We start from the raw sequence: 26,665 nt of genomic DNA on the forward strand, positions 1-26,665 counted from the left end.
TCGCGTCGCGCGAAACCCGCGATTCGCGCCGCCGGCAAAAATTTGCGTCTATTCGCGTGTTTGCATTGACTTTGTATGTAATCTAGTCGCGCGAAATATTCGCTAAGCGTCCGGTCTGAACACACCGTTAGACTTACACCTAACAAAGAAATCCAGAAAGAAGTAATTCCAGCTTCATTCTAAAAGACACTCAATGAATAGAAAGATGGACAGGAGAGTGGAAAAATGATGGGCAGATGGAAGTGGGGTCATGGAAGGTTTGTGTGTGTGTGTGTGTGTGTGTGTGTGTGTGTGTGTGTGTTTGGATGTGAAATGCTGGTGTCTGACCAGATACAGGAAATAGCTGCAGCATATGTTTCCTGTCACACACTGAGAGACAGAGAAAGAAAGAGATTAAAAGAAAGAATGTTGCGTGTATCGTAACTGAAAAATCGACCCTCACAATGAAAGAGTTTCAGTATGTGGATACAGAACATACAAACAACGGCAGGCAGTGATCACAATCAAACTTGGACTAATATCTTCTAGGGCTGCAACTAACGATTATTTTCATTATCGATTATTTAAACGATTAATCGATTAGTTGTTTGAAAAATATCAATCAGTGTTTCCTAAACCACAAGATGACGTCCTCAAATCTTGTTTTGTCCACAAACCAAAGAGATATTCAGTTTATTAGTAGTAATAAAGGAACAAAGAAACCAGAAATATTCACATTGAAGAAAATGAAATCAGAGAATTTGGACTTATTGTCTTTAAAAAACTGCTCAAATCAATTATTCAATTATCAAAATAGTTGACGATTAATTTAATAATCGATTATTGTTCGATTAATCTAATAATTGTTGCAATTAACTCACAATTTAACTTGGATTAATATCTTCATAAATTCCAGAGAAGATTGCTGCTGATTAATATTTTAAATGAGCCATTTTCACATCAAATACATATTTTCTATACATGTTTTGTAAAAAAAAAAAAAGTACACACCGTTTTTTTGTGGTTTTCTGGCTTCGGCTTGGGGGTCCCACTTTATGCAGCTGTGCACTGCTGTTTCAGTGTCAGGTGATTCCACTGTCTTGCATTGCCCCCTGCTGGACACATTGTTCCACTTCAGGACAATATCCTTGTCAATGTGTTGCTCTTGTATCTCAAATTAAATCTATTAACCCTCTATAGTACGGTGTTGCCCTCAGGCAACATATCCATTTTTGGCCTGTCAAATTTCTACAGTGTATGTTTTTCAGTGATGCAATACTTTTAAAAAGAGGGAAGAGTATAGGGAACCACTACCAATGATTTAATATGACACAAGACCTCCAGGAGGCCATATTGAAACCCTTCTTTGCAGACTTTTCCAAAGTAAACAGCTTTGCCTTTTTGTGCAACAAAAAAAGCACTGAAAACATCATTTTGTTGCCCTTTTCCATCTGGAAATAGGTGAGGTCTACTTATAGGTGAGTAAACCTTCATTTTCGATAGTTTCATGCAATTTAGTTTTATAATTGACACATGGCAACAGGCAACAAACCCCAGAAACTTAAAAAAAACATATATAAAATTTCTTCAGATTATGTTTATTTAGTCTATTTTAAGACAAAAAAAACACTCCAAACATTCTCTTCCTAACTGGCATCATAATGTGTACCATAGAGGGTTAACTTCTCCACATGATTTCTTTTTCTTTCTTTTTTTTTTTTCTTACTTGGACTAGAACAAAACGTTCACCTGGCAATAACAACTACAACATGAGCTACAGTCTGACAGAGTTTTTTGTCCCTGAAGAAAAACAAACCAGTGATCTTGAAATGATCAAGTACACACAGAAGCTGCCAGTGGAGGAATCTGGCATTGTTAAATTATAGAGAAGTGGAAAGTTCAGCTTGTTTTTTAATCAATTCAATTTGTTTGTGATTCCTCAGCACCAGCAATCAGCATAACTGAAGCCACATCTGAGAACGGACGTGAGCCCCACCTGGAGCTCCACTCTGACTCTAAGGTGTGTTTGCATGTGTGTGTGTGTGTGATGTTTTCATCATGTGTGGATATGTTCATTTATATGTAAAGGAAAAGAAGAAAAGAGAGAACAAAAACAATGTAAGACTGCAATTGTTTTTATTTTTGTGGGGTTTTTGATTGTTACTGGCAGGCCATATTGTCCCACAGGAGCGCTAACAAGTATCTCTTAGCTTAATTTATCGCTCACTGGCCCTTTGAGTGGCTAAAAGTCCAAGATTTGTGTCCTTGTAACATTTTAACATCATGTATTCTTCCTGGTTTGGTAAATGAGCACATGGAGAACCATGCAGCACTAATATGAGACTACAATGAGCCCATGCATAGTACAGTTTTTTAGGCACACAGTGCTTTTATTTGGTTTCTACTGAGACCTAAAATCACCTAGCTGATGAGGGTCATATTATAATGTTCTTTCTGTTTTCACAGGATAACTTAGATACTTAACTTTGACTCCTGTAGAACCAGGAGGCATCCTTATTTTTGTGTCCTGAAGCACTGAATATGTGTGTAAGGGTATGCAGGCCGACAAGACTGCCAGAGAACGTTTCACCTCTTCATTCAATGATTAATGGATGAATGTTGCGGTTATCTGCATTTTAATGGTTTCCTTTGAATCATTGAAAGTTGGCTTGTATGAGGAACTTATCCATAGTCAGTGTATTAGGGCTGGGCGATATGGACCAAAAGTCATATCCCGATATATTTTAGACTGAATATCGATATACGATATATATCCCAATATTTTTATCGCAAATTGAGAGCAAATGTTTCAGTCAAAGTCAAATATGACATGTCACATTTATTATTTACTTATTATTTATTTATTTATTTATTTAATTAATTAAATGAACATAAATACTGTATAACAACAGGAGTACCTTTTTTTAATCAAAGCTCCATAAAGTGCATATTTAATTAAAAAAATATCTTAAATAAAAATAGCCTATGAAATAAAATAGGCCAATCTTTTTCTGAAATAAATATATTTATATGAGAAAAGAAAAACAAACATTACAAAATAACTAAATATGACTAACCCTAGTATGGGCAGCATTTATATATAAAGAAAGAAAAAAAAAATACTATATACCGATACTACTGTATCGATATATGTAATATGGTCCAATTCCATATCACATCTAAAAATATATCAATATATTTTTCATATCGATATATATCGCCCAGCCCTACAGTGTATTACATACAGTGGATGGCGGTCAGCATGCCCCCCAGGTACTTCATACAACAGTTTCAGAAAATGTAAACTATTGATTAACTTTAGAGCAGCTTTTATCGGCTTCCAGCTGATCATGATCTGACATGATATTGACTCCACGTCTTCTGTGTCCTAAACCTTAGCAGGGATCTCTGTCCACTGGTTGGACACTGGCCACTTCTTTGCATATGTAGAAAGCATGCGTCCTCCTGTCCCTCCCCACTTCCTCCTTCCTCCTCTCTGCCCCGGCTCACTCCCCAGCACTGTAAACTGACCTCTGGTCCGGTGGTGGCTCCCTGTTGACACTGTTTCTGCACACAACTGTTCTCTGCACTGTGCTCAACCCTGCTATGTTCACTTTTTAACCTATTTTTGGTGTCACTGACTAATGTTATGTCTCTTTCCCTCTCTCTTTTTTCATTCACACACTTCCCTTTTTTTTATTTCACCACTTGCCTGCTGTCATTTTTACCATCATTTCATGAAAAAAATGAAATGATATGATACTTTGAATGCACATTGCAACGGTTGTTTTGATTTGATGTTTAACTTATTTCACTTCTCCACTGCTTGCTTGTACACTCTGTGGATATGTGTGTGCGGGATTCTCCTGTCTTTTCCCACCCACTTTTTCTTCTCTCTGTACTTTTTCTTTTTACTTTTTATGTCGTGTCCTTTCCCTCCTTTTCCTGTGTGTTCCACCTCCATCAGTCAATCTTCATGTTTCCTCTCTCCTTCTCCTCATCATCCTCACTCTCCTCCCTCCCCCCTTCCCTCGACACTATCTCTGAGCTCGACCACGGCCTCTCAGACATTTCCGAAGACGACGACCACATCGACGACGCGACCGCCTCCCACTCGCTCTGGGCCCTTCCCTCAAACACCTTCTCCCTTTTCTCCGACCAGCAGTCGGCTGATCTTGAACACCTGGCACAAATCCCTCCCACCTCTTCCCCGATCACAAGCTCTCAAACATGCAGTCTGGATGTTTTGGGCGTTGAGGAGGGCTTGCAGGCTGAAAGCAGAGCAACAGCTGGATTACCAAATTGGCGGAGCTGGTTCTCTCTGAGGGGTGTGGTTAAATATGTTTCTTTCATGCTGAGTTTTCTCTCCCTCTGGGGGACGAATGGGAACAGGTGTCTCCCCAAAAAGCTTTTTTCAGGATTGACAAAGAAACTGAGCTTTTTTATTCCCACCGTGTCCAAACTCCAACCAACACTGCCTCTCAGTGTCCCCAAATGTTTCCTTAGGCGCAGATTACGGCAAATTCTTAACAGTTTGGCTTTAAAATTAACTTGTTTTGTGGCATTTATTACAACTTATCTGCCCACTAAAGCTTTTAGTTTAGTTCCTGCTGTTCTTGGTCACCCAACACATTTGCCCACAGTGTCATCTCTTCCCTGTCCTCCATGTGTCTCCTCCTTGTCCTCCCTCCCCTCTCTCTCTTCTCTGCACTCTTATTTCCGTTCCCTCCCATCTTTCTCCTCTCTCTGTTCCCTCTCCTGCTCTAACCTAACCCCGTCCATATATCGCTACCTCTTGAATCCTTCCCCTCTGTTCCTCCCCTCCCTGCTCGTCGTTTTCCTGCTGGCCGTGATGCTGACAGCGAGCCAGTCCTTAGTCTTAGCCCTGATTTTAGCCACACCCCTCGGCCTGACCCTGTGTTACCTAGAGAACGTTGTCTCCAGTCAGAGAAAGGCAGTTTTGCCAATGTTCGTCACCGAAACGGCGAACGATCAGTCCGAGGACCAGATGAGCTCTCCTCTCACTCCGACACACACGCCTCCACGCATCAGGCACCACACCAGCGCCAGCTGGACGCAAGAGATGTGCGATCCTGCTGCATAAATACACACAAAACACCCAGAAACCCCTTCCCACTCCCCTCTCCTCTTTACCTCCTCCATGCTTTAATGTTTAAACTGTACGTCTGTACATTCAGCCTTGCCACCACCACCTTGTTTACCCGATATTTCCTTTTTGGCTTACCACCCCTGCACCCTGCCAACCCCACTGTGTTGTTTATAATAAAGAACAAAGATTAGAATAAGTAAGATTAAACAAAGTATTAAATCCCAGAGAGCTTATAAAGGATAAACAAATAGAGTAAATATTATTATATTGTGAATATAGAGAAAAGCTATTAGATATGTTAAGATGTATAAATACTGTACAGAGACTGTTAGGGAAGAGTTTAGTGATTAAGTGATGTGGAGAAGATGTTTATGAGTTGTTTGATCCACTTAATGTGCTTCGGTCTTTAAAACGTGTCATTATTTGTTGTTTTTCTCAAAAAGACATCTCCAGCAGATAAATGTCACACTCATCAAATGAAGTGACATAATTATATAAATTGGCAATAAGCAAGTTAAACAAGCACTTGAGCAGAGAAACTAATTTTATTTTTGACAGAAGTGTCAGTTGCTGTATTTTGCTTTATTCGTGCAGAAAACATAGAACGTATGAAAGAAGTGGATGTAGCCTCCGGGGCTGGAAAGTGAAGCCAATGTGGAAGTGCCTTAAACCTGCATTCTTTGTAATGGCCAGCAGGGGGCGTAAAAAAAAAAAAAAAAGTCAGATTGTATAGAAATCTATGAGAAAATGACACTACTTCTTGCTTCATTATTACTTCAGTAAACATTTTCCTAATGGCATTATGGTCTTAATTGGTTGTTTCAAGTCCTTTTTAATACAGTATTATGTTGATTTTGTAAATTATTGCCCCATTAAGAGTTTAATAGACAAACGTAGGGTATGATTTAGGGCGTGGCTGCATAATGTCCAAATATTGTCACTTCTGACTTAAAAAAACAAGATGGCCAAAATGACGAACTTGAGGCTTCAATTCTGTCCACGAACCAGTAAGTGATGATTCGGCGGCTACATCCACTCCTTTTATAGTCTATGGCAGAGAAAGGGCGGCACTGAAAGATTAGTTGTAGATTAGATGTTATAAGTGTACATACAGGTAGATACCTGGGGTAGATACAGTAACCTGCTCAGTCCCGTAGCAGTCGAAGCTTATTGGTTTGTATGTTATTACTAATGAAAGTAAAGAGTAAACAGTGTTACACTGATCCCCAAGGTTCCTTCCTCAGTCCCTGTCTGTTGTTCGTAGTATAAGGACATTTTTGTGGTGGCCTTTTAGCGTTTTCCTGGTCAAATGAAGCTGTGGATGCAGATGGCACAACAAATATGTCAAGGAACAGAACAAATATGTGATCAAAAGACAGACAGCTTATTGAACGAGGCCTTAGCGTTACAGTCACTCTGACCAGCGCCGCCATGTCCACATTGTATCCAGATTGTATCCAGAGTCATTTTACAAAGTCTGGACAGCAAGAAAACACATGGACTGTGATTGTTGCAGATGTCCAGACCACGTCATCAGTGTAGCTGCATAGTTAATAATGCCTATGGTTTTACCACTGCAACCCTTGCAGATAGGTTAGTGATGTCACAGAAATGTCTTGAAGATCTGATTTGAGAAATGCATCAGATTTGCCTGTGGTCTGAACCTAGCTTAAGTCACATTTTCAGCACTTAAAGGAACACTCCACCGTTTTTTCATATTAAAACATGTTATTCTGTCAAGTAAGACGAGTTGATACAGACCTCTTGCGTCTCAATGCGTGCACTCAATCGCCCTGGCGCGCGGAGCTACTTGGCTAGCACTTAGCTTAGCCCAGTTCATTCATTAGGATCCAAACAGATGGACAGTTAGAAGCGACCAAACTCCTCCACGTTTTCCCTATTTAAATACAGCTACACGAGTAGTTAAACGACCAAGTATGGCGACACAAAATAAAACGTGGCACTTTTCTAAGCGGATAAAAAGGATAACTATAATGTATGGCGGAATAGCACTTGGGAGCACTTCGACTCGGCGCAGTAATATCATCACTCCTGAGGGGAGAAGAGTCGAAGTGCTCCCAAGTGCTATTCCACCATACATTTCGAATAACATGTTTTAATATTAAAAAAACGGTGGAGTGTTCCTTTAATACCTGTAGATCCTTAATCGTCCTATTTGAACACGAAGTAGCATTTGTGTCTTAAAAACCTACATGTGAGCTATAGTAGCGGTAGCATTTTACCTGTTGTAGAATTGCTTCTGGACACATTCTAAACACAGTTTTGTAGACTCGTAAGATGTTTTCCAAAAAAGTTGTTTAGGAAAAAACTTAACTATGTGTGTCATGTGACAGAAATCTACTTGACTTTTTGTAATATAGTGTGAGAATAGTCCATAGCCTCTGCTGCCTCCCTTTATTCACCCTCTCAGACTCCTTCTATGTGGAGCAGCAGTGCTCCCTGACACCAAGGTTACTGGGGGGAAGAAACGAGTAGTTTTTCCCATCATCCATTTCACATTTTTCTTTCTTCGTGCCCCTACCCTGCTCATTTTGTCATGACTGCCATCGCTATGACAACGACATTGAAGGTTAAGGAGGTGGACTTAAGCCCTGGTGATGCGGAGGCTACACCCACCCAGGTCTGTAGGGTCTGTCTTTACCCAGCATGCTTAGCAAATTCTCAGGACATTAAAAAAAATAAAATATTACTTAGCTAAGGTGGTTTTAATGGTGGTAGAGCACGCATGCAGTGAACCTAACCTGTCCTTACTCTCTCCCTGACTTTACCCCATCAACAGTCACTTGGAGCCAGTGAGCTCGCCCTCTCTCAGGTTCACACATAATTATTGATCGTTTGATTGTTTTACTTGGTCTGTCAATCGTTTTCTCGGCATGCGTTGGTTTGGTTTGTTGTCTCCTTTAGGGTGAAGTGGCCCTAACATCATGATACAGAGTCAGTTTTTTAATGTCTCAGCTACTCCAGACCCAATCTGGAATTTGTACTTACAAAAACATCTGAATATTTTCATTTAAAACTGATAATATCAAGTTATAGATATGTCTCCAATAATAGCCTTTGTTTCTAGATTGGGTCTGAGTGTAAAAACTGATCCTGAATGGGCACTTTCACACAAAATCCTCACTTTCAGTTGCTCTGCTGTGGCTCATGGTTTCAGTTTCAGTTTGGTTTGTGGTTCATATCTGTGGTTCATTATTGTTTTGTGGGTTTCACTGAAAGCACATTGGGGTTTGTTGGTTTGTGTAGATGTCTGTTGGTGCTGCTTTGGGCTCATTTACATGGGTACAGTTGATAAATAATATCAGAATGTTGTTCATTTGTGCTTGTACCCATCTTCCAGTGTTCATCACAATTTGAGACATGCTGGCCGTGTCACCACACACCTGCTTCTGATTTTTTTTTCTCCATTTATTTATTTAATAATGATTTTTTTCCCTAATTATAATTAATTTTATTCAATGTTTTTTTTAATTCCAGATATTTATTTATTAATTTATTTATTTATTTATTTTTGTTGTGTTTTATATATATTGTTTATTTTGTTATATATTCTTTATTTTACCCTGTTTTATATTTAAATTTATTTCTATTTAAAATTATTATTATTTTTTGCTGTATGTCTGCCTTCCAGAGTCCAATGAGAGTGCATGGGGACAATATTTATGTGAGGCACAGTAATTTAATGTTGGAGGTTGGTACTGGCGTCGTCTGATGGCCGAATATAAGAACTACATGTTTCTGTGTACTCTGACGCCATCAGAACTACAACTTCCTTCGTACTGTACTGTAACTGTACAAGACTGCTGCCCTCTCGCACTCTCAGGCTCTGTTGCATGCCTGCGTGTGTTTATGTGTGTGGATGTTTGTATATCAAGCCTACACTCAATTTCAGCTATTTCCTTTTTTCAAAATGTTTTGGTATTAAATAGCTTCAGTGCTAATTGTCCTATTTCACATGGCAGCCAGTTCGAACACGTGCTCAGAAATGTGACACAGAATGGTGTCATAAATTAAATATAAAACAAATGTCTCTTAAAGCTGCAATTATGAATATTAGATCTGAGTCAGATTTTTCCCTTGTAAATTGATGGAAAAAATGCATATTGCACTTACATATTGACTTGGTCAGGAAGTTACACTGATGTAAGGAATGCTGCAACTTTAAAAAGTTTGAAAATGAAAGATAATTGATTTTGTGAATTTCTGCCACCATATGGCAAAAAAGAGATTAATGCAGCTTTAGACGTATTCATTAGAAGGTCTGCAACACTTAACAGTTATTACATCAGCAGCAGTCCTAAAATGTGCAAGTTTTTTTTTGCATAAAACCAAAATTCCCTGAAAACTCCCCATACTGATGTCTTGTACCGTGCATACCAGTGCTGAGCTGAGTGCGTGCACCAAAAGGGAACTACAATGTTTCCAGTGTTGGATCTAAGAAATGCAAAATATTTATTTGATGTGTATCTTGCCACACAGCAGTACAGTCAAAAATGTCCCAGGCCGAGTGTTCACAATGGCTGCTTTGTGAATGGGCTCAGCGGTGTGTGAACGTGACTTTTATGCATGCTCTGTGCATGTTGAATGCTGTTTTGTGACATGTTTTGTATCTTGTTCCAATCTTTAATTGATCAAAGAGTTTGATTATTGCCAGGCAGCTGCGTCTAACCCCACTAACCCAGCCTCCCTAACACATACGAGGAGCTTTCCTCATGTTTTTCTGGTGATTGGCTGCCAGCGCCGAGTGATGCGTGGTTTGATAACGTACTAAAACAAAAAACAACACGTCTCTTTCTGCACCGTGGGACTGATAGTGATGTATTCTACAGTGAGGAGTTGAAAGACGAGAAACATATTTTCTTTACGGCATGCAGAAGAAGAGGAAAATTCTGCTTAATTTGAAGTCAAATTAGTCGATTCTTGAGGGGAATGGTCCACTTTCTCTATACATTAATAGGTTTCTGATTGTATCCTGTAATTTCTGAGCAAAAGACAGAAAAGGGAACATATACTAACTAAAAAGAACTAACTAAACCGTCACATAGGAATGCAGTGAAGGAGAAACAAAGCAGTCTAGTCTGACCACCACTATCAGCTCCATGTTCTGCAGTCTGCACAGCTGTCCCTGGCCTGATTTGAAGGAAAAACTCCTCAACAAGATGGAGAGGCCATGTTTCACTGCAGCCTAATTAAAAACATTCAAATTTGCATGCACAGATTTGTACAAAGCACGCATGATAAATCCAGATTTGACATTTCAGACCCCTTAAACGAGGCTCCAGTGAGACATGACATTTATCTTGTCTTCCTCCTGATTGACAGACTAATGTTCCTATGACATGTTGAACCGAATTTTCCCCTACCCCATCCTGCTCTCCTTTTATCCTCCTTTCCCTCTTTTTTCCCTCTCTCCTTCCCTTCCCTTCCTTCCTTCCTCCTCATTTTCCTTCTCCTTATTAATTTCCTGTCACTTCCTCCTGCCATCTTAACCTTTAAACCTCCTTCTTACTCCATTTCTATTTTCATTCATCTTTTCTTCCTCCTATCTATTTCTTTTTCTTTCCTCGTCCTTCATCTCCTCTACCCATCCTAAATGATCCCACCACTCTTTTCCCTACCATCCATACTTATCTCATTTACTCTCCCTCCCCTCCCCCTCCCCGCCCTCCCCCTTCTTCCCTCCCCCTCCACTCCCTCATCAGGACCATGATAAGACCCAAGAAGACGTTCTGAAACACCAAGCTAGCATTAGCGAGCTAAAACGCTCCTTTATGGAGGCGCCACCTCCCTCTCCTCCTCAGCCCAACCAGTGGGAGAAACGTCTCACCTCCTCTCCCGCTACAACGATACGTATTCAACAGCAACAGCAAGTGGTACGTCTGGATGTCTGGATGTTTCTGTGTCAGAGGGGAAACATGAGGCATTTCACTGTTTGGTTAAAATGCCCTCTTTGCAGATAATTGCAGTGCGTCAGACGTGTTTTCACTCAATTTGTTGCAAAGAAACAAAAGTCCTCTCCTCTCTTTCTCTTAAGTGGGCTTTTTGCTTTGATGCTTTCACAACGATGGGGGTTTTCATGACCTGTTATTTAACACTCACTCATCACTTGATGGACTCTGTGGGGTTTTTATTCTTCTGTAAGAACTGTCACTGTTGCTCCGCTCCTATTCTTTATCTCTTTTCAGCTGGGCTCGCATCAACATTCTACATCAAGTATATTTTCCACAGTACGAGGGTTTTATTCTGCTCTGTCTACGATGTGATACTCTAATGGTTTCTGATGTCCTAAAACTCTTTATTCATTCTCTTCTGGGTTATATAACGATAACAAGAGGTAGAGATAAAACGCATGGCTGCTCTTTATTTAACTTATGCAATACTTCCTCTGTTTGTGTGCTTTTATGTGCTGTGTTAATGCTGTTTTTTTGGGATTTCTTTTCTCTGTCTTCCCATTTGTTTCTCTTCCTCTTTGTGCGTGTGTTGCTGTAGAGCCTTGAGGAGGAGATTGCTTCTGTACTTTTCAGTAGACACTCCGCAGGCTTTTGTTCAGCTCCATCTGGCTGCAGTATTCTCAAACCGACTCTAGATGCTGATATAACCACATCTCCTTCTCCTGCTTCCACTGCTGTCTGCAGTGCCAGCGCTCTGCTTCTTTTCCCCCCAACCGCTACACTCTCTGCCACTGAGGTGCTGCTACTGAACATTTAGGAGTCGCTTTACTTTCAGCTCACATGTTGAAAGTAAATTCAGACATCCTAATGCATCAGTTTTTTTTTAAAGATGCTTGCCACATGTGCTCACAAACTGCACTAAAGAGATGCGAGCTGTCCATAATGCCTGCTGTGGATGCTGGATGAATGGTAGAATCAGGAACCATTCATCCTGAATAATGGGCATGGTAAATCTAATCAAAACCAACTAACAGCTGTGAATTCTGTGGATGTTGGGACGTCCTCTGTTTGCTTTGTGATTGTAATAATGTGAGTGGATTGAATGCAAATGTAACAATGAGCTCCATTTTTCAAAAAATCGCTCTTTTTTACCAGCTCCTTTAGGAAAAACTCACAGTAGAAAGCAGCAGGTATTGAAGCGGCAGTTTGCATCACGCTTCAAAACAACAAAGGAAAACCATAATGGGTTGACTTCTATAACCTAAGCTTTAAAATTGGCACTCAAGAAAGTTTAAGGTCTAAAGTAAATGCCTTATTGTATGCCCATTAACAGTTATTTTAGAAGTGGACGTAGCTTCTTGGGCTGAAAAGTGTAGCTAATGGATGTATCAACCATGACATTACCCATTGATTTGTGGACTACAGTTCATAAGCCTTTACTTTACTTTACTTTACATGTTGACTGTCGTATTATTGGTTTTGGAACGAGAAAGCGACCATATTTGGATGAAAGAGTGGAGACGGAGAGGAAGACACTAGTTTAATAGCTAACAGTAGCTAGCTACCTTGGTTAGCAAGGTGCTCACATAAGTCAACACGAACATTCGACTCGTTGGAGTGCCCTTTTAATATAACTATACACAAGTTGAACAAGACATTTTTAGGCGACCAAAATGTTACAATGAAATTTTATGATTTCATACATACACTTTGAAAGGGACTATTTTACTCTCAATAGCATTGTTTACAAAATTAACATCATTCTGGATTGAAGAGGACTTGAAACTAGTGATTGAGACCATTAACTCAATAGGAAAATGTTTACTGAGGTAATAAATCAAGTGAAAAGTCTTCTATACAATCAAAATTCTTTTTGCAACCAGTGGAGTCGCCCTCTGCTGGCCAGTAGAAATAATGCATGTTTAAGGCACTTCCACATTGGCTTCTCTTCTAAAGGCTAACCATGCTATATAATAACTTCTGGCGCCAAACTCTTCCAAACAGTTGTGCACGAACCAGTGTGTGATGTCACAGTAGCTACGTCGACTTCTTTTATAGTTTTTGGGTCTTCCATGTTCTCTACGGGCATCAACACCTCAAAGAAACTGCTGACTTCAGTGCCTCGCTTCTTTTCTCTTTTTATCTTTAAGATAAGCTTCTGTGTTTATTGATGGGATATTCTCTTTTATCCATCTTCCATGGATCTTTTTATTTTTATTCTTGTTTTAATGCTTTCATCCCGTCTCTTTTACTGCCTGCTGCAATGATTCTGTATATAAATAACTAATAAAATGTGCATGAAAGATAGTCCACCAGGGACAGAGAAAGAGAGAGAGGAAGGTGGAGAATCCAACTAACATAATCAACCCTTCCCCTGTGCTGTCATAACAAGCATCTCAGTATTGCCGTGGATGACGTTAAGTGCTAACAATTATGATGTCAGTGCTGCTGCTGTGTGTGATTGATGATTGTCATGGTAACTTCTCTGTCACGCAGGAGAGCGAGCCCCAAACGGAAGCAGCTGCTCCTGATAACACGATCTCTGATACCAAAGAACCTGCAAAGGTGGTCCTAACGTTCTTCTATTAATCCACTCAGCCTCTCCGTTCATGACGCTTTTCATCCTTCGTATCTCCATTTTTTTCACTGGCAGCATGAAATGTCATGCTCCAGCCACACCCATTCATTCTTTGCCTATTCATTTGTCTTCATAGTTGTTCTTCTCACTCTCTTTGTGCCTCTTTGTCCACAGTTGAACATCTTCATCTTCTTTTTTTAATTCCTGATTTTTGTTGTGTATTGTATTATTTTCATTGCCGTTTTTATTTATGTTCAACTATCTTTTTTTTTTTTGTCCCCATGCGTTTGTTGTGTATGTGTGTGTGCACCTCATTGCGTGTGTCTGTGCACAATGTGTACATGTGTGTGTGTGTGTGTGTGTGTGCGTGTGTATAGACAACTGAAGTTGAAATCGAAGAAACCGTTGTCGTCCAAGAGGTTTCCATAGCACCCAAACCAGGACTTGTCACTGTTACAAGCAGCTCCCCTGCTGGCCCACCTGCTCCAGAGCAGGAAACGAGGGAGCAGGAAGTGGCAGCGAAGGAAGAGGAAGTAGTAGTGGTAGCGGAGAAGGAAGCAAAAGCGGCAAAGCAGGAGAGCATTTCATCGGAGAGCGAGAGCGAAGAAGAAGCCGAGTACCATCCAAATGTCTCCGTATCCATCTGTCAGATACCAGAGGAGAAGGAGGAGGAGGAAGAGCAGCAGCAGCAGCAGCAAGTGGAGGAGAAGGAGAAGGAGCAGGACATGTCTGCTCCTTCCCTTCCAGCTGAAGTGAGCCAACCTGTAGAGGAAACGAATCAAGAGGAAGAGGAGCCCAGGAAAGAGGAAGCGGAGAAGATGAGGAATGTAGAGGAGCTGAAAGAAGCTGAGGAGAGCACAGATGATCCCATGATGACTCCTGAAGAAGCTCCTAACGGTCACAGCCTGCCGGAGGAGAGCTTCACCGACACGGCCGCCCCTGCAGAGGAAGAGGAAGAGCCTAAAATGAACGGAGAAGCCTCTCTGGTCGAAGCAGAAGCCCGGCCACAGGTTATTTGTTGCTCTGAGGTAAAGTCTTGACTGGGCCGAGTGCGGAGCTTCCCCCGGGGCTTTGATCCCTCCTACCAACCGTAGAAACACCCACTTCTTTTCTTCCTTCCTGCTTACCACAGTGCCGGTTTCCTTCCTGCTTGCGTGAATATTTAAGCCCCATGTACATCCTCACACTCATGTGTGCCCTGTGAAACCTCCCTTTAAGCCTTCAAGTACAGTTAAAACAGACTGAGGAGTCATTTTAATGATAAGATTCATTATCAGTGTTTTGGTCTGTTGGTGTTGGTGTCAAGCTACCATCCACTTCACAAATAATTTCAGTCTTTATGTTGATTTCCTATCTCTCCTCATACTTCACACCATTATCAACATGCCTAGTTCATTCCTGCCCCACATAGTGTTGCTGTTACTGCCTCCTCCTCTGCATCATATGTCAGTGTTGTGAAGTAAATGGGGCCTAAGTGGGAAATGCATGATGCTTTTAGGTGTTTATCTGCTTTGTGCTCCGCATGCCACGTTTCATATTTTCGGTGTGTGTGTGTGTTTCTGTGTCTTCCACGTGTTTGGCAGTGATGCTTCTCTTTTCTGTTGGTGTTTTAATTGGCTCGTCACGGTCACCATGGTAACGGTATTGTGGAAATCATCATTGCCAACCACCCGCTCATCTGAATGTCATCTTTGCATGCCGTTTACATATCAATGGCCGTCTTGTTCGCCAGTCATTTGCTTGTTGTATGGGCTCATGTTTTATGCATGTTTGTGCTGTCATTCTCCGAGTCGCACGTTGACGCCAAAAGATCGTTTCAGTAGTTGTGCTGCCGTTGTAGCTGTTTGCTTGTACATTGCTGATGGTAGCTGTTGTGTTTTCTGCATTTTGTGACGTTGACTCGCATGAGCTGAGAAGGTTTTGTTTTCTTTTTTTGCATGAATTTTACTGCATTTACTCGCATGAATTGTGTATTATACATCTACTGTGTGTGGAACTACTGCATCACTCCCCTTTCAATACAAAAAATATTTAAATTGGTTATAATTATACACAAACCCACATTTCACATTTAACTGATAGTTAAAGGTGCCATATACGACAATCATAGTCTGGTCCGGGATCGCACACACAGCCAGTCCAGTTACCTCAACAAAGGACAGAGAAATGTAGATGACAACCAAGAGCTTTGAAGCCAATTTTCATAGTGGCCAGCTGGTGGAATTTCAACTCCCATCATGTTATGCCATTGGGCCCAAAAAGACTTTTCCCTTAGAAATGCATTGGAATAGAGTAAATAAGCAGATATTATCACATAACATCCATCCATTTTCCCCGCTTATCCGGGGGCCGGGTCGCGGGGGCAGCAGGATAAGCAGGGCATTCCAGACGTCCCTCTCCCCAGCCACAGCTTATTTTACTTTCAACATAACAACCACCATGAAATTACTTTTTCACTGTAAGAATTTGATTCATTCGGTCTGACAACATTTTTAAAGTTTAGAAGAGCTGCACTACTACATCATTGTATTCCTATTCAAGTTAGCGGAGCGGTAAACTCGAGGTAAACTGGCGGAAGTCTCTCGTGCACAACCCAGATTCCAAAAAGTTGTGATGTTGGCTAAAACCCAAATAAAATAGACAATTTGCTAATCCTTTATGAAATTTTCAATTGACAAATGTACAACAACAGTGCATTTTATGTTCAAAATACACCCTGAATTCCATGTTTTTCTGTTTTACATAGCGTCCAAGCTTTTTTGGAATCTTGGTTGCACACAGAAGTATGCTTATTGCGCAAACTTTCATAGGAATGAACAGGGCCCCGCCTCCAACACTGTATCAAGTTGTCTTTATATATGCATGATTACAGCACACACACAGATTACTCCAGTATATCTTTACATAGCAAGGAGTTATTTGCTACTATATCAGTGATCAGAATGTCGTATATAGCACCTTTTATATAAAAGCTCTATATATTTATTGTCTTTGGTAGTGAGTTTCTAAAGCTAGTGCATAGATAGCGACATGTTTCTTTGTTCCCTTAACTGTCTCAGGTTTTAACCCTCTTTGTATTAATCTCCCCCCCTCACTTCTCTCTCTCGTCCCTCCCCAGCCACCTGTGGTAAAGACAGAAATGGTGACTATATCAGACACGTTTGCAGCCCAGAAAACTGAGATAGCTACAAAAGAAGTGCCCATCGTACATACGGAAACCAAGACCATCACATACGAAGCTGCACAGGTGCACACTTAAGAAACACAGGGAGAAACTTTTTTTGTTTCTTTTTGTCCTTTCGTGTTTCATCATTCATGTTGTATTTGTGTGGAACATTTAGAGTTTGTCATTATTTTGAGGCTCATTAGTGTTGTGTCTGAGAGCATGTCCCAAAAAGCTTCCTTCCTAGAGACAGTGCATGCCGCCAATAATATCATTCCTCAGGGAAATTATGTTAAGAAAGTTTGTGGTAAAAAAGTTTTTTTAGAACATCAAACATCCATGGGGGATACTCTAATGGTAATGTAGGGCTAATGATCTCCTTTTGTCTCCTCTGTTACCAGTTGGATGGTAATGGCGATGGGGAGCCCGGAGTGTTGATGACTGCTCAGACAATCACATCTGAATCTCTGTGTACTACCACAACCACACACATTACCAAGGTATAACTAGCACCAATGTATAATATATATTTATACAGTATTAGGTTATGGCGCCCTACTCCTTGCCAGCCTCTCTTTTTTTGTGATATTTCTATGGGCTGAAATATGTGCCACTAGAAACTGAATTTTAATTATTTATATTTGAATTTGAGTTGCTTAACTTGAATTAAATGTATTAAAAACTGAATTTGGATTACATAATTTGAATCTGAATTGAAATTCTAAATTAAATGTATTAGTTTGGAACTGAACATTCAGTTTTCACAATTTAAATTCAGTTCGCAAAATTCAATTTCAATTTTCTGCCACAAACATCCGGGTAGTTGAGGGAAGAGCAATCGAGCGCAGATACACAGAGCGCCTCTCCGGCCAATCAGCACCTCCGTTTTCTGTGCTCGATTGCTCTGCCTTAACTACCCAAATGTTCGTCGCCGAAAATTTTAATTGGATTTTGCGAACTGAATTTAAATTGTGAGAACTTCCAAATGTTCAGTTCCAAACTAAGGAATTCAATTTCAAATTACAATTTTTACATTCAGTTTTCAATGCAATGATTCAAATTGAACAATACAAATTAAATTATGTGATTCAAATTCAGTTTTTTAATGCAATTATTCAAGTTAAGCAATTCAAATATAAATAATTCAAATTCAGTTTCTGGGGGCACATATTTCAGCCAATATATTTCTGTCTTATGTGCTTTAACATGTTGTAGTGACAATATTAGCCACTCAGCACTTAATACGGGGGGGCCTTAATAGTTTGCAATTAACCCATTATAACAGGCATCAAAGCATTGTTGTCATGCATTTTGTTGCAGACGTTAAAGGGCGGCCTATCGGAGACGAGGATCGAGAAACGCATCGTCATTACTGGCGACTGTGACATCGACCACGACCAGGTCAGTTTTCCAGTCTCACAGCGTTTCCCTGCGCTTTGTTTCGTATTTTAGCAACTCGGTCGATGGGTCGCTTTATTCTGACCAAAGCTGGCAGGTGTCATTTTGCAGATATGTAAACCAGTTCCACTAGTCCAGGTCCAAATGTTTTAGTTTACATTTTAGTTTTAGAATTGAAAAACATTTTTTAGGGGAAATGATGAAGTCAGCTGCTGAAGACTACTGACAGCAAAATATTTCTGGTTCCTTAGGCTTAAAGGAACTATTAAACTATTAAAGGAATAGTTCAGGTTTTTTTATTGGAGTTGTATGAGGTACTTATTAATAGTCAGTGTATTAGCTAGAGTAGATAGATAGATAGATTGATAGATTGATAGATTGATAGATTGATTGATTGATTCATCCCCGAAGGGAAATTGGTTGTCACAGCAGTCCGGTATTCAAGTACAATAAAAAATAAAATACAATAGAATAAAATAAAATACTGAGGTAGCATAAATAAAAACAACAATAGAAAAAAACACAGAATAGAACAGAAGAAGGACACTTAAGAAGTTAAAAAAAGCAGATCAGTTGGTAGGATGGTTGACAAGATGAAGGTAATTATACTGATGATATGATGGCACCAATGCTATAGTGACTAGACGGTATATAATAATAATACAGTATATAATATATATAATATTATATGATATGTAATAATAAACAATATTAAATGAAAGGAAAAAGATGGCTCCCACTTTGGAGAAGCAATGTGCTGCTGTGGACGGGGGCAGAAGGAAAACATGTTCTAGACATTCAATACATGAATATCAGATGAAGGTAAGGTAACACACTAACTATGTATAAGTACCTCATACAACTCCACTTCAAAAACCACAAAGTATCCATTTAAGAGAATTTACAGTTGAAACCAGAAGTTTACATACACTATATAAAAAGACACATATGCTTTTTTTCTCACTGTCTGACATGAAATCAGACAATCACTTTTCCTGTTTTAGTTCCGTTAGGATTACCAAAATTATTTCTATTTGCTAAATGCCAGAATAATGAGAGAAGGATTTTGTAGAGTATGTAAACTTCTGACTTTGAAGAAATTAATAAAAAATTGTCTAACAAAATTCTTCTCTCATTATTCTGGCATTTAGCAAATAGAAATAATTTTGGTAATCCTAACGGACCTAAAACAGGAAAAGTGATTGTCTGATTTCATGTCAGACAGTGAGAAAAAAAAGCATATGTGTCTTTTTATATAGTGTATGTAAACTTCTGGTTTCAACTGTATGTCTGGTGACATGTCTATCATGTTGTTCGCAGTCTGAACACACATTTTGATTTCTGAATCACTTAATTGAGATGTCCACGTGCCTTTAGTCCCAGTCAGAATCCACTCATTCGCTGCTGTGATCTGCTGCATCTGCACTTATTCATCCATCTAGAAAGTGGTGTCTTAACCTTTTCGTTCATGCCACACTGTGTCTGATTTTGTTGCTTGTCTTGGTTAGTTTCTGTCTTTTGTCTTTAAATGTCAGATGTCCACAGTGACAAAAAGATATTTTTTTCTTGTCCCTGAAATGTTGAAAATTTCAGGCTAAAGCATCACTGAGAACATCTGGGTTAGAGCAGTATTGTGCATTTACATGGACAATTGTTAGTTCTGTACACAATTTATTGCTTTAATTGGAGGATCTTTACATTCTAATGACTTCCCCAGTGTTAGTATTAACTATTAATACCTTTTTCGTTAAATTGTAGGGGATCAAAAGTAAAAAGACAATTCTGCTCGGCCTGTTTTAAGACAATAAACTAATTCGGAAAATGTTTACTGACTTGATTTATTATCAAGTGAGAAGTAGGGTGATATTCTCATAGACTTCTTTACGATCAGGCTTATTTTTGTACTAAAGACACTGTGTATTGGCTTCAATTGTTAGACCTGGATGCTGTGTCTACTTGAGTTGCACAGTCTATTTAAATGCATGTGGCGCACTCAAAATAGGTCAAATATCTGAAAAAAAAACAAAACTATTTTGCTCAGATCTGGATCTCTATGCATGATCCCTCGTCCACTGGTTTGTTTAAGTTGCCTTGTCTTGTTTGATTTGCTGGATTTACATTTATTTTGAGTTGGAAATGTGATTTATTGTGAATAAATCTTTTTCCAGTTGATGTGTCTGAAGCGATTTTACTTCATTCAGTTTACCTCCCCAGTAAACATCCAGAAGTAAAATAGCACAAGTCACATTGATCGTAAATCCAGCAGCATTCTTGTCATTTTCGTTCTGCTTCTTATTTAATTTTTCATTTAACTCCACCATTTTCCTCCCTCCACGTCCCCCTCTGCCCGCTGTGCTCGGTGCTGCCACTGTGTGGTTGCCGTGGTTACTGCAGGCACTGGCCCAGGCCATTAAGGAGGCCAAAGAGCAACATCCTGACATGTCTGTTACCAGAGTGGTGGTTCATAAAGAAACTGAGCTGGCTGAGGAGGAGGATTGACTGAACTCAGGTAATAATAATAATAGTAACTAATTATTATTATTATTATTCATCGTGAAAGTAATGTTTGAGGTCGTAATTGACAATGGGGGGGGCATATAGTGGTTTATTTACTGAAGGCAAGAACTGAAGTGAATGAAATGGAACAAAAAACTCCCACACATGAAGCTGCTAAAACCATCAGCCTCCATCACACATGCAAAAGAGAAAATAATATGACATTTAGGAAAGGTAGGCAGTGGCTGAAAGGAAATATTTAGAGCGGGGGGGGGGCAACCTTTACTAACTAAAGAGCCACTGATGGCCAAAAAAAGGAGAAAAAATTGCAGAATGGAGCTTATATTGAGCCTAAAATGAAAATTAAACAGCCTCATGAGTCTAAATTAGCCTACCAACCTTATTAATAGTCATATTGAGCATTTATTAATATGATTTTGAAAGCTAGTCTATAGGGGAACTCAAAACTAAACTCAAAATTGGCAAAACTTAAAGGTTAAAGCGACGGACCGGAGACTTTTGTAAGCTATGAAGCACATTTTAGTTGACTTAAATGTCAAAACTTTTTTAATATGCTGTAAAAAGGCTATACAATTTTACAATTGGAGATTACAAATAGTTTTTGATCTACTACACCATTGATAAATTACATTTTTAATGTAAAAATATACACTACTGGTCAAAAGTTTTAGAACACACCAACTTTTCCAGAATTTAATTGAAAATGATGCAGTTTCATGTCTCAGTGTACTCTGAAATTAATGCACATTTGCAACATTTAAAATTCTTTATTGAGCATGATAGTGTTTTGAAAGTAAAAAAAAGATTCAAAATCACATTTTATGTTGGACTAAAGGACTAAAAAAAGACACAAAATGACCAAAAAAAGACACAAAATGACAAAAAAAGACACAAAATGACAAAAAAAGACACAAAATGACTTAAAAAAGACACAAAATGACCAAAAAAAGACACAAAAAGACACAAAATGACTAAAAAAAGACACAAAATGACCAAAAAAAGACACACAATGACAAAAAAGACACCAAAAGACACAAAATGACTAAAAAAAGACACTAAATGACAAAAAAAGACACAAAATGACTAAAAAAGACACAAAATGACCAAAAAAAGACACAAAATGACTTACAAAGACATGAAAAGAATTCAAAAATGGACAAAATAGCCCAAGACTCCATAGAGTTAAGTTGTTAACCCATTTCTTGTTCCCTGAAAAAGGCCTACTTGTATAATTCTGAAATGTACATTATTTTTCAGTTTTGGTTAAGCTTACCTTTTTTTATTTACCTCTGGCAGTTCACCACTTACCTTTGTACCCTTTCAAGCTGTTCATTTGACTTGAACTGCTTGAATTTCAATAAAAAACTGGAAAAATTGGGGTGTTCTAAAACTTTTGACCGGTAGTGTATATATAATTTGTTTGTCTCGGCCACTGGGAGCCCCTGCAGGCGGCCTAAAGAGCCACATGAGGCTCTGGAGCCACAGGTTGACCAACCCCTGATTTAGAGAAATGTTGAGCCATTCGTCCCAGCAGCCAGGCTGACCTTTCACCTCTCTGTCCCCAGAGCTGAAGGGCCCATCGTGACTGTTTTCTCTGTTGACGTTGAACGACTTCCATCACCCTACGACAACCAACCTTGACTGACTGAAGAGGAAGAGGAGAAGAGGAAGAACAGAACGGGGTAGACAGATGGAGAGAAGTCGCCGGTCTCTTCCCAGTCGGTCTTTCTTACATGTCTGTGGTGCATTTAAATCCCCTCACTCCAAAACCAAGAAAAAGAAAAATAACATCCTCACTCTTTCTGAGGGAACAAAAAAGAACCACTTTGTTAGCTTAACATTTGTAGCGTGTTTTTATTTTTTAATAGTGCTTTTTTTTTTTTTCTTTTAACTGTACAAAACGAGAGATAGAGTCTGTCATGTATCGCAAACTTAAACGCTGCAGGGATGCACTGATAACCAATCCTCACCAGATATGAGACTAAAATAACCAGTAATGCAATCACTCACATAAAAATTAAAGAAATGTTGCTTCTTTTTTTTTTCACGGATAAAAAAGACGCTGGTGATCTCAAAGAGAGAAAGCGTTTTATCTTGATTTTAGTCTTGAAATAATGAATTTGAAACTGAAGTTTTGTACTGTATCAACAGTGGAAAAGTGGTATTGGTGCATTCCTTAAAAAAAAAAAAGTAATTTGTTAAATTACAGCTCCCTCCCTCTCACTTCATGACAGTGTAAATAGAGGGTAACATATTATAATACAGTCATTTCAACATTTTTACAATAACAAATAGGACTGCAAAAAAAAACAAACAGGGACACACAACCTGGTCTTTTTGTGATCGTTTCTTTTTTTTTACTTTTTTCAAATCAAACAGTCTTAAAATACATTCACAGTCAGATGAATTGTAGAACCAGCACATTTTTTTTTATTACTAACAATTACAGAAGATAGGGAGCTGTAACTTAAAATATTGCAGTCAAAAACAATCAACCAGGTTTTTTTTTTTTTTTTAATGATTCTGTCTTTTTTCTGTAAGTATAGTTCTTATTCATCCACATTCCTTGTGTGTTGACTAGCGGCTGAGTGAGTTCATTTTCAGTTCAGTTCACCTTTCACTAAGAAGAGAAGGCTTTTACATTACAGTCGGGGGGAATTAAAGAAATCTTAATTCAGTGGGTTTGACATAAATTAAGCTGAAGAAGCCAAATGATGCTGGTGGAGTTGATTCCTTGTGATATATTTTACTGTATTTTATAGTTAATTTTTACTAAATGGACTGAAAATGAACTGACTTTAAAGCTGGTGTATTCGACGTTCTGTACAGATAAAAATGAAGGTTATTAGATGGGAGCAGTAATGCAGCTTTTCATTAGCTAAACGCTCTCCCTGGGCCCGCCCACTGTACGACACTAGCCATTCCTATTGGGCCACAGGGAAGCAAGGGAGCAGACTTTTGATTGGGAGAGAGGAGCGGTAAACTGAAAGGTAATTGGGAGATAGACGTGGCGCTGTGTGGTGCCAACTAACAGGGGCAAGTTTCACTCATGTTATTTTGCATCTTGAAGTGAGGTTTAATATTCTTAGGACAAGGCTTAAAGGAACACTCCACCGTTTTTTCATATTAAAACATGTTATTCGGGTAAGTAAGACGAGTTGATACAGACCTCTTGCGTCTCAATGCGTGCACTCAATCGCCCTGGCGCGCGGAGCTACTTGGCTAGCACTTAGCTTAGCCCAGTTCATTCATTAGGACCCAAACAGATGGACAGTTAGAAGCAACCAAACTCCTCCACGTTTTCCCTATTTAAATACAGCTACACGAGTAGTTAAACGACCAAGTATGGCGACACAAAATAAAACGTGGCGCTTTTCTAAGCGGATAAAAAGGAGAACTATAATGTATGGCGGAATAGCACTTGGGAGCACTTCGACTCGGCGCAGTAATATCATCACTCCTGAAAAATCTTCTCCCCTCAGGACGTTTTATTTTGTGTCGCCATACTTGGTCGTTTAACTACTCGTGTAGCTGTATTTAAATAGGGAAAACGTGGAGGAGTTTGGTCGCTTCTAACTGTCCATCTGTTTGGATCCTAATGAATGAACTGGGCTAAGCTAAGTGCTAGCCAAGTGGCGCCGCGCGCCAGGGCGATTGAGTGCACGCATTGAGACGCAAGAGGTCTGTATCAACTCGTCTTACTTGACCGAATAACATGTTTTAATATGAAAAAACGGTGGAGTGTTCCTTTAATACACAATCTGCAACTCAAGCACAGGTACCAAATGAGGACACGCAGTACTTGAAAACCAGTTCAGTCCCAAATTCAGAATAACGGAGTTTCTACAAGTTTTGCTAACTCTGCATCAGAGCCTGTTTGTCGTCATAGTTCAGCACTTAATTTCACTCCCAGCTTCTTTTTCATAGATAATGCGAACAAACCCTGCTAGATACAGCAAGATCTGGGATTAAATTCAGCATGTCTTCACACATTTTTATCTTGCAAGAGTATCTTGAGCGAGTCTAGATAGAAGGCTACTGTGTTGATTGGTTTGAGAGTGTGTAGATAACAGATTATCTCGGCTCATACAGTACGTCTAGATAAGACTGTCTTCGACCTGACGCCGGCTGTGTTGTAACTGTTTCACCTCAACCAAATATTATTCTGAAAAGTGATTTTATACATTTTTTTTGGCCTACATAAACTGATAAAAACACAACACTGAATCTGCCGAACACACAGAAACGGTTACAACACACCAGTAAAAATGCAGCTTAAAGGGAAGCGTATCCGAGGGTTTGAAGTGCTCTTGAAACCCCCTAAATGGAATCTCGTGATGTTTTATTCATTTTTCAGTGTCCTTTTTACCCAAATGTTCCACAAAAATGTGACTTTGTGTAAATATTTGGTGGCATTAAATGGGTTAGAACGAGGCGCTCGGTCTAACGCATTTAGTGGACACAGATTTTCAGTGTGAGCTGCGGAAAACAAAATTTCTCTTGAAATTAAACTGATTGTAAGCAAAGAAGTGCCACAGATTGATGTCAAAACATTCCACCTGTACCTGCCTAGATCTGTCTGATCCCTCCAGTCTGACTGGACATACAGGCAATCTGAATTGGACTCATTGATCTTTTTTTTAATGAAGAAATAAAAGCGACGGGGTGGTAACGACAGTCTAGGCTTTCTATTGGGAAACACTGGTCTGACCTCTACTATGCAGTTAAATTACATTCCAGATGAGGGGAAGCTTTAACCTCTGACCCTCCTACAAAGAGACAAAGCAGCAGAAAAACATTTAAAATAACAAACGAGGCAGCTTTGGAAACTTTTGCTGTTCCACAAAAAAAAACTTTAAAAGCACCGGTTACATCACAACAACAATATTTGTAGACTTTCTCATAATTTGTCGTCTTTTCTCTGTGAAACTGATCTAGTTGTTGAAAGGTTGGAGTTCTTGTGAGATTTATTGGATATTTTAATACTGTCACAGTGTTTTTGACATTGAAGGAACACCACTACAAATCAAAATTTCTGTCACCATTTCTTTTTGTACTTTTCGCACCAGGTTGCACCTCTTTTCGGGGGTCTGGGCTCTGTTTTAACCAATCACAGGAGCTTTTGAGGTGGCTGCCAAAACTGGTTTTCCAAAATGTTAATATAGCTGAATTTTATCTGAGGTTAGTCAAAAAACACGATCACAAATGAATGTCTTTTACAAGTAACTTTTATTAAGATATATAAAAAAAACAGTATGGAGGGCAATGTTACATGGAAAAACCAACAATAATAACATCTCTTTCTGTATGAGGCTGATAATGTGGATGTTTTAATAAGCAAATGATGATTAGACTACCTTATTTACAGTTATATCTCAGGCTTTGTAACACAGATGGGATCGTGTCAATTAATACCAGCACCATTTGTATTTTAACTCCCAACAGAAACCTTTTGGAAAACCAACCACAGCTGCCTCACAGCTCCCTCTTTAGCCAACCAATGATCACTGGTAGGGTTTTTCTATCTAGCAGCTTAATGTCTTGTGTCTCCCCACACACAGCCACTCCTCCCCTGTGTAACACTGTTTAAATAAAGGATTGTTATACTCTGAAATCTGTTTGTCACATCAGTTATTCATTTATTGGTTTATTTAATGACTAAATCCTTAAATCCAGCGTGTAAATGTTTATAAAACCAGTGGTGGAATGTAACTAAGTACATTTACTCAAGTACTGTACTTAAGTAAAATTTTGAGGTACTTGTACTTTACTTGAGTATTTCCATTTTATGTAACTTTATACTTATACTCCACTACATTTAGAGGCAAATGTTGTACTTTTTACTCCACTACATACAGCCAGCAGCTTTAGTTACTTTTCAGATCGGGATTTAACATGAAAAACATGATTGGTTTAAAGTTTAAAGTGACATTTTCTAAATTAGACCTCATAAAAGTATATTAAATAGTTAAAATGAGCCCTACTTTGAGAAAATAAAATGCTGCTTA

At 39.1% G+C, this 26,665-nt stretch overlaps 1 protein-coding gene across 14 annotated transcripts in view; it reads left to right on the forward strand.

The window, feature by feature from the left end:
* epb41l2 (erythrocyte membrane protein band 4.1 like 2) overlaps nucleotides 1–23,434 on the forward strand; it is a 65,672-nt gene extending 42,238 nt beyond the window's left edge. For 2 of the 14 annotated variants that reach the window (XM_059356012.1, XM_059356013.1), the window contains exons 14-25: nucleotides 1,923–1,999; nucleotides 7,680–7,730; nucleotides 7,890–7,922; nucleotides 10,813–10,983; nucleotides 11,600–11,797; nucleotides 13,498–13,566; nucleotides 13,957–14,607; nucleotides 16,698–16,826; nucleotides 17,144–17,242; nucleotides 18,063–18,143; nucleotides 20,535–20,649; nucleotides 22,223–23,434. In XM_059356012.1, coding sequence (XP_059211995.1) covers nucleotides 1,923–1,999; nucleotides 7,680–7,730; nucleotides 7,890–7,922; nucleotides 10,813–10,983; nucleotides 11,600–11,797; nucleotides 13,498–13,566; nucleotides 13,957–14,607; nucleotides 16,698–16,826; nucleotides 17,144–17,242; nucleotides 18,063–18,143; nucleotides 20,535–20,639 — 1,664 coding nt within the window. In that variant the 3' untranslated portion in view covers nucleotides 20,640–20,649; nucleotides 22,223–23,434. Of the gene's footprint in view, nucleotides 1–1,922; nucleotides 2,000–3,946; nucleotides 6,031–7,679; nucleotides 7,731–7,889; nucleotides 7,923–8,741; nucleotides 8,802–10,812; nucleotides 10,984–11,599; nucleotides 11,798–13,497; nucleotides 13,567–13,956; nucleotides 14,608–16,697; nucleotides 16,827–17,143; nucleotides 17,243–18,062; nucleotides 18,144–20,534; nucleotides 20,650–22,222 lie in introns of those variants that run through there. The other 12 variants (XM_059356017.1, XM_059356023.1, XM_059356018.1 and 9 more) reach the window with 12 other exon arrangements.
* The last annotated feature ends 3,231 nt before the right edge of the window (nucleotides 23,435–26,665 follow it).

This window comes from Centropristis striata, chromosome 18, assembly GCF_030273125.1.
Source record: "Centropristis striata isolate RG_2023a ecotype Rhode Island chromosome 18, C.striata_1.0, whole genome shotgun sequence".
NCBI classification, from domain to species: Eukaryota; Metazoa; Chordata; class Actinopteri; order Perciformes; family Serranidae; genus Centropristis; species Centropristis striata.